Source organism: Panthera pardus, unplaced genomic scaffold, assembly GCF_024362965.1.
Source record: "Panthera pardus isolate Hobbes unplaced genomic scaffold, ASM2436296v1 HiC_scaffold_8, whole genome shotgun sequence".
NCBI lineage: Eukaryota > Metazoa > Chordata > Mammalia > Carnivora > Felidae > Panthera > Panthera pardus.
In genome coordinates this window covers 113,651,755-113,664,333 of record NW_026527013.1, presented here as the reverse complement: position 1 = coordinate 113,664,333, position 12,579 = coordinate 113,651,755, and the positions used below count along the sequence as shown (strand labels likewise).

Here is a 12,579-nt window from a genome sequence, read left to right as displayed (position 1 = left end):
GTCCCCTGGACAGTGTGGACTTTGGAGTTGTACAGGGGTGTGAATCCTGGCGTCATTTCTTACCAGTGTAACCTTGATCAAGTCACTTTGCCTGTCTGAGCTTTATTGGCATGATGGAGATAGCTTGAATGATGACTGGAAACATTACATGGCAAAATCTACATACAGAGGTGCATGGTGACCAGATGTGTAGTCTTTTCAAGGTGAAAAATTCTGCACTTCAGGAAGTCTAACCTACGTATGTAGGTGTGAGTGTGTCCATGTCTGCATGCACTTGAACAAGCTCATCTCAGGTGTTTGCCCACAAGAAGTCAGAGGCTATGGGTGACCCGCACTAGGAACGCTGTGCAGGCATGGTAGCCTCATGTGAGGCTCAAGGAAAGACCCTTGGAAAGGAACTGACCTGAGTTGCCTCTAGTTCATGAATCATTACCCTGGGCATCATGTAAGAGACTGATTAGATGTAAGAGACTACTGACAGGGAAACCAATTTCAAGGTTATTATGTGCTGTAGATTCAACTGTGTCCACCCACCCACCCCAAATTCCTACGTAGAAGCTCTTGCTCCCAATGTGATCATGTTTGGAGATAGGGCCTTTGGTGAGTAATTAGATTCAGATGAGGTCATGAGGGTTGGTCTTCACAAAGGGATTAATGCCTTTATAAAAAAGATACAAGAAAGCTTTTTCTGGTTTCTCTCTGCCAGGTGAGGACACAGCAAAAGAACACCTGCCTACCAGCCAGGAAGAGGGTCCTTGCCAGAACTTGACCATGCTGGCACCCTGACCTTGGACTTCCAAAACCAAATTTCTATCGGTTAAGCCATGTAAGGTATTTTGTTATGGCAGCCCAAGCTAAGACACTGTGACTGCCCAGGACAATCTAATAATGATACATTCCTGAATAAAGGCTGTAGGGATAGGGGCTGGGCGGGGGGGGGGGGCAGTGAGTAGAGGACAGATGTGACAGCTGTTGTGTGATTGAAAGGTAGGTATTGGATATAGAAATAAAGAATGATGTCTCCCTGTATTTTCACTAGAAAAACTGGAAGGAATGTGAGTGTCCTCAAGGATAAGGCAGGGTACAGAGGAAGAAGAGCAAATTCAGGGGTGGGGCGGAGGAAGAGCTGTGTCTCTGACACGGTGTGACCGTCCCCTGGAAGCACACACTACTGGCACTGCTCCAGAGGCAGGTGGAAACCCTGAGCCGTGAGCTCGGAACAGAGATCTGGGGCAAGGCTAGGGGTGTGGCATCGTCAGCCAATGTGAGCGCTGCCAGCCTGGAGGAGCATGTCTGAACAACACTCAGGCTTAGAAGACATCAAGGCAAGTGGCGGAGATTTATGATAATGTTAAAAAAAATAAACAAAACACAGGAATCAAAATTACAATGCCCCCCCCCCCACAAGTAAAACTGGTTCCTTAAATTATTTCTGTAAACAACTGCTAAACATACCTGATCTTGCAGCAGAGTGCCTCCGAACGCCCACACACAAGCAAAGACAAAGAAGACTTCATAAACCTCTTTTGGGCTGTCAGAGGGTACACTCTCAGGGGTCAACAAACATTCCAGAAGGATACAAATAGTCTAGTGAACAAGAAATAGCCATTCATTTAGGGCAATAAATCCTTAATAGCAAAATAAGATCATAGGACATATTAACAAATCCACTTGTTCCTTAAGAGATTGTAGAATTTCCCCCAATCTGTGATTTGTTACATTGAGAGAAACAGAAGTTAGGGACTCAGATTTCTAAACCAGTAGTGGAAAACCTTCGCCACTTTTGACAAAATTGATCTTCTAAACAATAAACTATTTTGAAAACGACGCTCTTATCCAATTCATCATCACTGTAATGAATGCAAATACACGTAAGCAAAAAGAAATACAATGAAGCATATATCTAAGCTCTCTTTTGTTATAAACAGGGAGTCATAGAATACCTAGTATTCTATAGCTCATTTCTCACCTAAAAAAATCCTAAAGACATCTTACCTTACCAATAAGAGCTGCCCTATAGTATCACTGGGAATGGGTGCCTAAGATTCCACTTGACAGAAAGGCATTTATTTATTCATTTCCCTCTTGGACATTTAGGCAACCCACTTTCCCTGAGTGCTTTGGCAATGGGTTTTTCCCACCTGTTGAATAAATTTAGCAAGTCAGACTTGCAGCTTTGACCTGTGACATTTTTTTTTTCTGGACACCAGACTGAATTTAATCTTCAAGAAATGTTACTCAAGAACTTGTGAGACAGCAGTGCGGTCTGTTGGTCAGAAACACACCCGGTGTTCAGGACAATCAGGCTAGTAATGAAGGGAACATGGCAGCTTGCAAAAGCCTTTCCCAAATGTAGCAATCATCAGTAGTGAACAACATGTTTTTGAGCTAGTTCTCGGAAGCACAAAAACAGTTGTCATTTAGTAGCATTATCACAGACTCTCACAACTCATGGTCCCCTTCCCCTGGTTTCTGAAGGCAGCAAAAGATTTTATCTATCATTTGGACAGCAATGCAAGCTGTGACAAAACAAGTCAGGACTGTGCGTGCGTCTTTCTTTCCCACTCAGGAAAACTGGGGAAAATCCATAGTAACACAGAAAAAAGGTCCTGGAAATAGTTTGGAAAGGTTTTTAATTTTAAAAAGTTGAGCACCTGTTATATTTCTCAGTCTACTCTCTTGATTTCTATGTTATATGGTTCTGTATTGCCAATTTGAAATAATCTTCTATTAGAAATAAACATTAGCAGTGTGCTACGAAGAAAGAATAATGTAAAACGGTGAGGTTTTGCTATTTCTGAGTAAAGCCATGATGGTTTGAGGAACCATGAAAATCGAAACAAAAAAAGACTGACTTCCATGTGACGTCATCCACTGATCTGAACATTCTAATAATGGACAACTTTTCTACTTTCTCCCAAACACTGTAGCTGGAAAACACTTTGAGCTCTGTGTCAGGAATTGGCAAAATCAGACTTCAGTGCATATTGTGAAAGAGCTAATACACCTCATCAAAATTAAAGCCAATGTATTTCACGCACTGGAAAACATACTACATGAATTTCTCAAAGTAGTCGTTTGAAGATACTTCCTTTTGTACTCATTTCTGTCTCACATTTTGTCCTTACAAGTAATCACAGAAAAGAGACTGGTGTATAAAACAACAGCTGAGAAGGAGCTCCGGATAAAATGCCATTTTGGAACAATACGAAAGGAGGAAGTGAGAAGGAAAGTCATATTAATTCCTACTGACCTATTTTCACACTACCCTTGAATGAAAAAAATTCACACTACAGAGAATCACACAAATACGTAAGTCAACTTGAGAAAGAACACAATCCTGCTTTTGCAAGTACTACACCAGAGGAAGTCTAATTAGGCTAACCACATAATTAATTCATTATGAATAAATTCAGACCTGCTTTCAGAAATAAATTATACCTCAGATAATTACTGTTGAAGACTATCGTTTATTTAATTGGTGTGTGAATTATCCAAAAACCTGAACTTTCTCTTCTTATTATGCTTGTGACTATTTCTCATTTAGCTTCAAACAAATCTGGTAACACAGGAACTTAATGGTAACAAAGTACTCTGAAACCAATTTTGCTCCTAGTGGAAAAAAAAATAAAAGATTTCTAATTGTAAACCTTTTGTGAAGTTTTATACTTCTTAAGGCTGGGGATTGTTTTTCTTCATGCTGAGATTAAGATCACAACCTTCATTTCTGTGTGCTGTGAATTATTTTCATTTGCTTCCATGACAACCTATCATATACACCCTTCAGTCTTACCAGCTGTCTCTGAATGAGGATCAGAACAGACCTGTTCCTGGAATATTATAAACACTCCATAGAGTATGATCTGACTTTATGAGTATTTGGGGGAGGTGGAGAACAGAAAGGTAGGATAGTGTGGGAGGGCTATGGGTGGTTGAGCTCAGAAGCTTTCTCTTGCTCACTGGCCAACATCTTTAGTTACTGGATTTACTGTAGTCGAAAAAACACTGAGCACCTTCTCTGGGCCAGTGACTTAGGAGACAAAAAAAGAAATATGGCTGCTGCCACTGTGTTCTTTTTCTACTCCAGTACTTGAAGGGACACAATAATTAAGTAAACACACACCTGGCTGCTACTCTGTGTGAGGAACTATGTAAATATCTGGGGACATACAAGGGGGCTTCTGCCTTCTGAACAACAGTCTCATGAAAAAACAGACTATAGCCCAGGTGATCATGGAAAGGAATAGGTGTGTCACAGAGATTTGCCAAAAGCACTCGGGAACACGGACGGAGCTGTGGGAAGAGAGTGGGAATAACCTGACAACCCCCAAAATCTTTCCATCTTCTTTGTCAAACAAAAGCTGCCATTGCCTTGATCGAGCCCCACTACCGCATCAGGACTGGAATGTAAAACGGGGTGACCAGAGTCAAACCTGCACCAGGCTGTTCTCTGGAATTGAAGTGATGGTTTTAAAGCTTGTTCTCAGCTTATCCAAGCATGCAGGGACATATTTATCAAAAAGAATAGTTAAGTTGGCCTTTTCTGATTGATGCCGCCTTCTGTCTATCCAACTGGCCACATAACTGAAAAAGAACATAGAAAAGCTTTTATTGAACACTAGGCTTGAAAAGCAGAATTTCACCAACTCAAAAGCTTCCCCCCCCCCCCCCCCCAGCTTGGTGCCACACTTCAGGGACATGTTTAGTGAGTTCATTCTCTTTCTCAAACTGCAAATATTTTTAAATGACCCCTTAAAAACTTGTTTTAAAGGCCACTTTTGCATTAATGAAAAGAATGTAAAAGAAACTCCTAATAGCACTTAGAAGCCAAACATAATAGAGTTTAAGTAGGCCATTACTGAGCATTTATAAGGAGGTTGCAGTGTGTCATTTCCTAAGGGACTGAAACTATTTCATAGGGTAGGCCTTATTTATGAAAACAGCTTGGGATTTTTCTTGATTAATCTTGGCATCAAGTATTTAGTGATGACAAATCAGTTACAAATAAAAAGGTGAAAATTCCATAGGGGCTATTTCCAAGTCCCTCCTTTTCCACTGGACTGGATCTAACTCGAACCCGATAGGCAGATAATGTATTTCCACTAAGTGGGTCTGAAATGGTATCTCATGCTCAGGTACATGTGTGTTAATCTGAAGCTTCAAGAATGTTATCAATTTTGATACGTTAATATCCCCCAACATATTAATAAAATCATACTTATCAGTAAAATGAAACATAGCTTCGTAGCTCCTACAGTGGTTTCTAGGGTGAAGTATGTGAAGTTAAATGAAAAAAAATTGCTTGAAAAGTTCTCATCTAATAGGAGGTAGTGATAATAAATACATTTAGCTGCCAGCAGAGAAGCTATACAATTACAGCTTTACTTTGCTATATAAGCAAATCAGATTTCACAATTTTAGTAACAGAAGAAATTAAGGTAAGATAATTATCTTATAAAAGGCTCCCTTTGATTTTTACAAAATGCCATGATAGGGTACTATGGACTATTCAATCACATTTCCTCTAAAGTGAGATTTATAAAATATCAACTGTCAAAGCTTTTTCAGGTCTAAGAGAAATTGTCTTCAGTTCAAGTCCGGTTGCATGACGGTAACTTGAGAGAGCATCTCTGGGTGGTGGAGACAGTGGGCACCAAGGAACAATGGAAAACAAGCGTCATTCCTAGAGGTGAAGGCCCAAAGGCTGCATCTACCTCTCAGCTACTTCAACTGCACAGCAGCTGGCAGAAACAGAATCTTAGTGTCCAGAGCTCACTGCGGCAGTGGGGGTGGCAAGAGGACCGCTCGGCAAGACAGAGCTCTGAAGTCAGACGGCCTGGATTTGTATGCCCGCTCTACCATTTTTCACCTGTTACCTTGGGTGAGTTACTTAACCTCTCTGTGCTTCAAGTTTCTCATCTAAGGAGATGATGATACTACAGACGTCCTAAGACTGTTCTGAGAATTAAATGATTTCTCATGTATAAAGTACTTATTTATTTACTTTCGAGAGAGAGAAAAAGCACATATGGGGGAGGGGCAGAGAGAGAGAATCCCAAGCAGACTCTGCACTGTCAGCATGGAGCCTGGTGCGGGGCTCAAGCCCATGAACCGTGAGATCGTGACCTGAGCCCAAACCAAGAGTTGGACGCCCAACCGACTGACCTACCCAGGCACCCCTCTCATGGATAAAGTATTTAGATTACTGTCTGACACAGAACAAATTCTCAGTAGATTTTTTCTAGCAAAGGGTTGGTTGAATTCAGAGAACTGTGTTCAGATCCTGGCTCAGCCTATCTGTATATCTCTTAAAGGCAACAGAGTCCAACAGGGCACCAGAGTTGGCAGCGAGTGCTCTGATGGGTAAAACAAATTCAACCTCTACCCCCTGGGTCTCTGGTCTCAGGGGGAGCAGAAGCCTATGCAGAGATAACTGGGAGATGAAGCCTCAAAAGAGCCAGAGAAGGGAGAAATGACTTTGCACTAGGGGGGCAGGTAAAAACTGCTTCACTGACCCATACTGGCAGTAGCCAAAGTCTCAAAGAGAAAACCTATCAGGCCCACAAGCAATTGTTGCCCTTGTACCAATTACCTCCACAAAGAAGGACATGAGTTCAACCCTACTAGGAGACATGGTAAAAGCTGATCTTGCACACCCCCATCAAAAGGCCCCAAACGACCTCTGCTAGGGGTCAACCATCCCAGAGAGCATAGGGAGTAAAAAAGTCTATGTCAAATATTAACAGTTTAAAATTTCATGTATAAATATTGATACATTTTCATAGTTTGTAATAAAAACAGACATTGAGGGACACCTGGGTAGCTTAGTTGGTTGAACGTCCAACTCTTGATTTTGGCTCAGGTCACGATCTCACGATTCACGGGACTGAGCCCCGCGTCTGGCTCTGTGCTGACAACTTGGAGCCTGCTTGGGATTCTTTGGGGCACTCTCTCTCTGCCCCTGCCCTACTCTCTCCCTCTCAAATAAACAAACATTTAAACTGACAATTTCTGATACTTAGCTGTTTTTTTCAAATACATAAAACAAAATAAACATTGAAATATAGTGAATTTAGAAGCAGACACTATTATCTTTGGCAACGGAAAAAAGTGAAGATACAGATCTTTGTTGACAATTCTTTCTACTTTATTTCATTAAAAAGTTCCTTATGGTTTTTAAAAGATGCTATGCATTTGAAGATGACCAAATGACTTACTGCTATTATGACATACAATTGAAAATGACATATGAAAATAACAGGTTTATTTGTTATCTACATAAGAGATCATTGGTGCCCCTGCCTCAGGAAGAAGCCACACTGTGATGCCTTAATGCATCACCTTCATGTCAATATCCAGGTCCCTAAAAGAATCTTTACTTCGTGCTCATTTGCAAACATGTTCCATATAATCAACTGTGTTGCCCTTCCCTTCTCCAGAAGTGCCATTCATATACCCCATCAAGTCTAAAACCCTCTAGTTTGGAAACCGCCCAGATATACTAGGTTACTTCACTAATCTGGGAATGGAATAGTGTCATGTAGGAGAGGTGGAACTCATAGGAGCTCTCTCTATAACATGCCCCCCGTCAGCAAGCTGCAGGTTGCTCTATCATTCACCGTGGCCTGGAAAATTGGCAGGGGTTAGGATGTGTTGACTGGCAGTGTATGTCAATGATTTCTGCATCGATATGTTCACAAATATATATAGTATGCAAAGATGGAGGACGGGATTTCCGGGGTAGAAGACAGTGAGCTCAGCCAATGCAGGAGAGACTGATGAGACAGACAAAGTCCAAAAAACTAATACAAATGCAAGTAATAAAGGAGTAAGAGTGATCTAAAGATGTGGCTCCCAAAACTTACCTTCCAGTAATCTCTTGGAATCGGACTAAATTCCAGAGATATTCCAACCTTTTCCTATCATCCTCTTTAAGGTAATATGTAGTTTGGTAGATCTTATTTTCAATTATGTTTGCTTAAATAATTTTAAGTTAAGCAACTTAAAGAATTATGAATGAATTTAAATAAGTCACTGCCTGTTTGCTTTTCCTTTTCTACACATTAATCCCTTTCTAACTGGAAAAAAAATCTTGCTCATAGATTCTAGAAATTTTCTTCCAATTCCTGTTCTTTCTCGATTTCTCAAGATCTCAACAGACATATATGAACTGTCTAGTATTTGTCTAGTAGACTTAAGACTCGGAGGTAAAGTAAAATAGTATTTGATTTCTATAGCCAATCACATGGTGATGTGATTTTAAGGTTATTTGTTATCTGACATGGTATGTTCCATGTCTGTTAAGTGTGGATATAAAATTATTTTTTAGAATAGTTCAGAGAATTTAAACAAACATATCTAAGAAGACTACCTGATACTGGCACTACCTTTAGGTCTTAAATGGAATCCCAGAAAGGTATTATCAACAAAATATTTTACCATCTCTTCTATCCACAGTAACCTAACATTTCCCACAATAAGAATTAAAGAAATATATTTCTAATTGTGCTCACTCAAAAAGCCTAAAAGCAATGACCTATCAGTAGCTATGAGTACACTAAACATCCCTATACTGGATTCTAAATACTGTTGCTTATACAAAAGGCGATTTCCTCTGGCTCCCTGGAGAAATCACTGAATCCAGCGAGGGTGAAGGAAGAATGAAATGAGTCAGAAGCATTTTGGTTAGCCAGAAAGCCAAGCACTCAAAGATCTACAACGACAGGTGAAAAAGAGCATGTAAGGGGCTGGCCGGAAGGGGCTCTTGATAGCAAATTTGAGACAAAGTGAGCATCTAGCCAGGAAAATGATGGTCATGAATTATAACCCACCGAACTAAAAGAAACCATGAACAGAAAATGATACCTATGAAAAAACAAAGAGGGAGAGATAAAGTGAGAGAGAAAAAGAAAGGAAGGGAGAGAGGAGTGGAAGGGAGGAATTTAAGAGGAAAGAAGAGGAGGAATTCTTTATAGGAAAATGTCACTTCATATATATAAATACAATGAATGAATTAGGAAGTCACCACTTTGCAACCACCAATGGGTCACTCTTATAGGCATCTGGCTTGTTTCCCTGAAAACTGTAAGTATCATGAAAGAAAAGGTGGGGGGGGGGGGGCGGATATTCTACATCAAGAGAGAAAATACAGACAAGTAAATGCAATGCATGATGATCTTTGTTTTGATACTAGATTAAAAAAAAAAACCTATAGAAGAAACGTCTTAGTTAACTGAGAAAATGTGAAGAATTTGCCTTCATGGGGCCTCTGGGTGGCTCTCAGTCAGTTAAGTGTCTGACCTCTGCTCAGGTCATGATCCTGTGGTTCGTGAGTTTGAGCCCCACATCAGGCTCTCTGCTATCAGCACAAAGCCTCTTTCAGATCCTCTGTCTCCCCCTCTCTCTGCTCCTTCTCCACTCGCACTCTCTCTCAAACATTAAGAAGAATTTTTAAAAAGAAATATTATGCTTTATTAAATACCACATCAAGGAAAAATTTCTTAGGTATGTTAATTGTACTGCGTTCACGTAGGAGAATATCCTACATGGGGATAATCAACTACTCAGTGGTGAGGGGGCGTAATGTCTCCAACTTACTTCCAGATAATTAAGCAGAAGTAAACCTAAGTAAAAAAATATATGTGTGTCTGTGCCTATGAGAGAGTGTACATCCAGAGAGAAAGTAAATACAGTAAAATGGTAACAATTGATAACTGTAGGGGAAAAAAGGATACAGTGGACTACCACCATTTCAAATTTTCTATAATTTCAAATACTTTCAAATTAAAAGTTGGGGGGGGGGGGGAAGAGACCTAAGACATCGGTTTGGAAAACTGGGTTAATAATTCTATTTCAGAAGGTAATTAAGGATTAAATGAGTCAATACGTGCAAAGGTATGATACTATTATCATATAAAAGTAATGACGTATGCAATAAATATGGTGTAAAAGTATATCCCCCAATCTGAAAAACCCATTTTTTTGTAGTTCATTTAAAGTTTCTGGTGGTAGATGGTAAAAATGTAAAAATATCCTTTAGAGAAGAATCCCATCATTTTGGATAATGGCTCTGTGGTCACACACATGAAAATTAAAACTTACCCACTGATCTTGGATAAAACAAAGAAAAAAAAAACCTCAGTAAAAATATAATCTAATGGTGAAGAAAGAGTTGTTTAACTTTCTTAGGAATGCAAATTGGGTGCCTTTTTTAATCAAGTAAGACTCTTTGACTTACTAGATAAAAGTCTTTCTTGAAAAGGGCTTTACACAGCTTTCATTAGCACGAATCTCTATGCGATGCTACTGAGCCTAAACTACATAGACCTTGAGAATCATGAGGTTCATGATTGAAATCAGACCACATCCAGAGGGGGTCCCCTGAAGGAAATGGGGTGTGAGGAATGCCTCTGCAGTGTTTATGGGGGAGTCAAGGGCTAACATAGATGCTCTGTTAGCCGGCCCCCAAACCCACAAAAACATCCTAGGACACAGTCTGAATCCTACCTGGGAAAAGAATCTATCATCAGTTCAAGAAGAACTCTCCACCTTAGACTTTTAAAAATCACTCCTTTCCCCAGATAAATCCAATAAAACACTGTTGGACACAAAAGCCTGGGCATGGCTCTACTTTGCTGTGGAGTCAAGGGATGAGACCTTCGGTGAACAAATCAGTACCCAGAAAAAGCAGCCTGGAGAAGCACGTCAGCCAAGCACGTGGCAGGGAACAGATGTCATCCTGACATCAGGATAACAGGGAAGGATTGCCAGGAGGACTACTGACAAAGGTGTGGGCACGGAGCAGGGAAACTGGAGGGGAAAGTTTTGTGCCATGGGTAATAACCGAGGAGCGGTTAGTACACTTGTGCCTGCAGGGACAAGGACACGAGGGACTACCAGAATGTGGAAGGGACAAATCTTATAGAAAGACTTTAGAGGAGGGGTGACCTGCAGTTGAGGGACACAGCCATCCTGATGTGACACTGCATGGAAAGAGCCAAGGAAGTGAATAGGCTGACCTCACTCTCCTCTCTCCCTCTCATTCCCTGACAGGGCTTCTCATGGGCCAAACCAACCAGGAGCCAGAGGGCAAGGAGCCCATTGAAGTGGCCCATACAGGACAGCCTGTGGGGGCCAGGGCAGGGGGGAGGGGTGGACAGAAGATTCTGACACCAGTAGCCCTCAAGCACGTGTTCACGTGCGGAGGTCACTCTTTCCACACCTCATAGAGGGAATGCCAGAGGTGCAACACGTGCCGCCCAGGATGGATTATGCCAAGTGTAAGCATTCGAGAGCAGCAAGTGGGCACAATTTGTTCTCCATCAAAGAATTACCACCGTTCAGGTATGGATATCATATGTCTCAGTATGAACACACAAGTTTATACATTAATGTATTTACAGAAAATGATATATCTATATCTTCGTTCTCCATATGAACTACTATTATTATTCACTTATTCAACAAATACTGAGTTCTTAACATGTACAAGGTGTGAACAGGGTAATGTCCAACTAAAAATGACAAATCCATACAGGTGTTAATTTCATTATTTTTGTTTAAAAAATGTTTTTAATTTTTTTTAGTTTTTAATTTTTTTTTTTATTTTTGAGACATAAAGTGAGCAGGGGAGGGCCAGAGAGAGAGAGGGGGCAGAAAATCCTAAGCAGGCTCTGCACTGTCAGCATAGAGCCCTACATGGGGCTCAAACTCACAACTGGTGAGATCATAACATGAGTCGAAGTCAGATGCTCAAGTAAGTCACCCAGGCCCTCCTTTCATTATCTTCAAATTAGCCTACTTAATTAGCTTTAAATTTATTTGCTAATACTTCCTTCAAATGATCAGATAAAATTTTAGTTTTTATAGCTAAGACTGAAAAAAGAAATATTCACAAGAATAAAAACAAAAGCAAACTAGATTTAAAAAAATAGGCAAAAGACTAAAATAAGCATTTTCCAGAGAAAATATGCAAATGGCCAATAAGCACATGAAAAGCTGCTCAATAAGACTAATCATTAGGGAAATGTAAATCAAAACCACAGTGAAACACCATTTCACACCCATTAGGATGACTGTCATAAAAAAGAGAGAAAATTACAAGTGTTGGTAAGAATGTGCAGAAATTGGAACTCTTGTACACCGTTGGGAGGAATGTAAAATGGTGCAGCTACTGTGGAAAACAGTACAGTGGTTCCTCTAAAAATTAAAGCAGGAGTGTTTAGGTGGCTCAGTCAATTAAGTTCCTGACTCTTGGTTTTGGCTCAGGTCATGATCTTGTAGTTTGCGGGCTTGGGATTTCTCTCTTCCTCCCTCTCTGTCCCTCCCTGGCTTGCTCTGTCAAAAAATAAATAAACATTAAAAATTTAAGAAAGTTAAAATTAAAAACAGAATTACCATATGAACTGGAAATGCCACCTGTGGGAATATATCCAAAGTAACTGGCAGCAGGGACTCAAAGGCCTATCTGTATACTCATAGTCACAAAAACTATTTTCCATAATCAAACGGTAGAAGGAGCCCAAGTGTCTATCACCAGAAAGATGGATAAGAAAAATGTGGTATCTACATACAATGGAA

The 12,579-nt window shown here is 40.4% G+C and overlaps 1 protein-coding gene across 1 annotated transcript in view; it reads right to left on the bottom strand.

The window, feature by feature from the left end:
- DNAH11 (dynein axonemal heavy chain 11) overlaps window positions 1–12,579 on the bottom strand; it is a 358,971-nt gene that overhangs the window by 172,321 nt on the left and 174,071 nt on the right. Inside the window, exons 43-44 of the mRNA XM_053898599.1 lie at window positions 4,434–4,584; window positions 1,456–1,587 (exon numbers count right to left, since the gene is read on the bottom strand). Of these exons, the coding sequence (XP_053754574.1) occupies window positions 1,456–1,587; window positions 4,434–4,584 (283 nt within the window). The remainder of the gene's footprint in view (window positions 1–1,455; window positions 1,588–4,433; window positions 4,585–12,579) is intronic.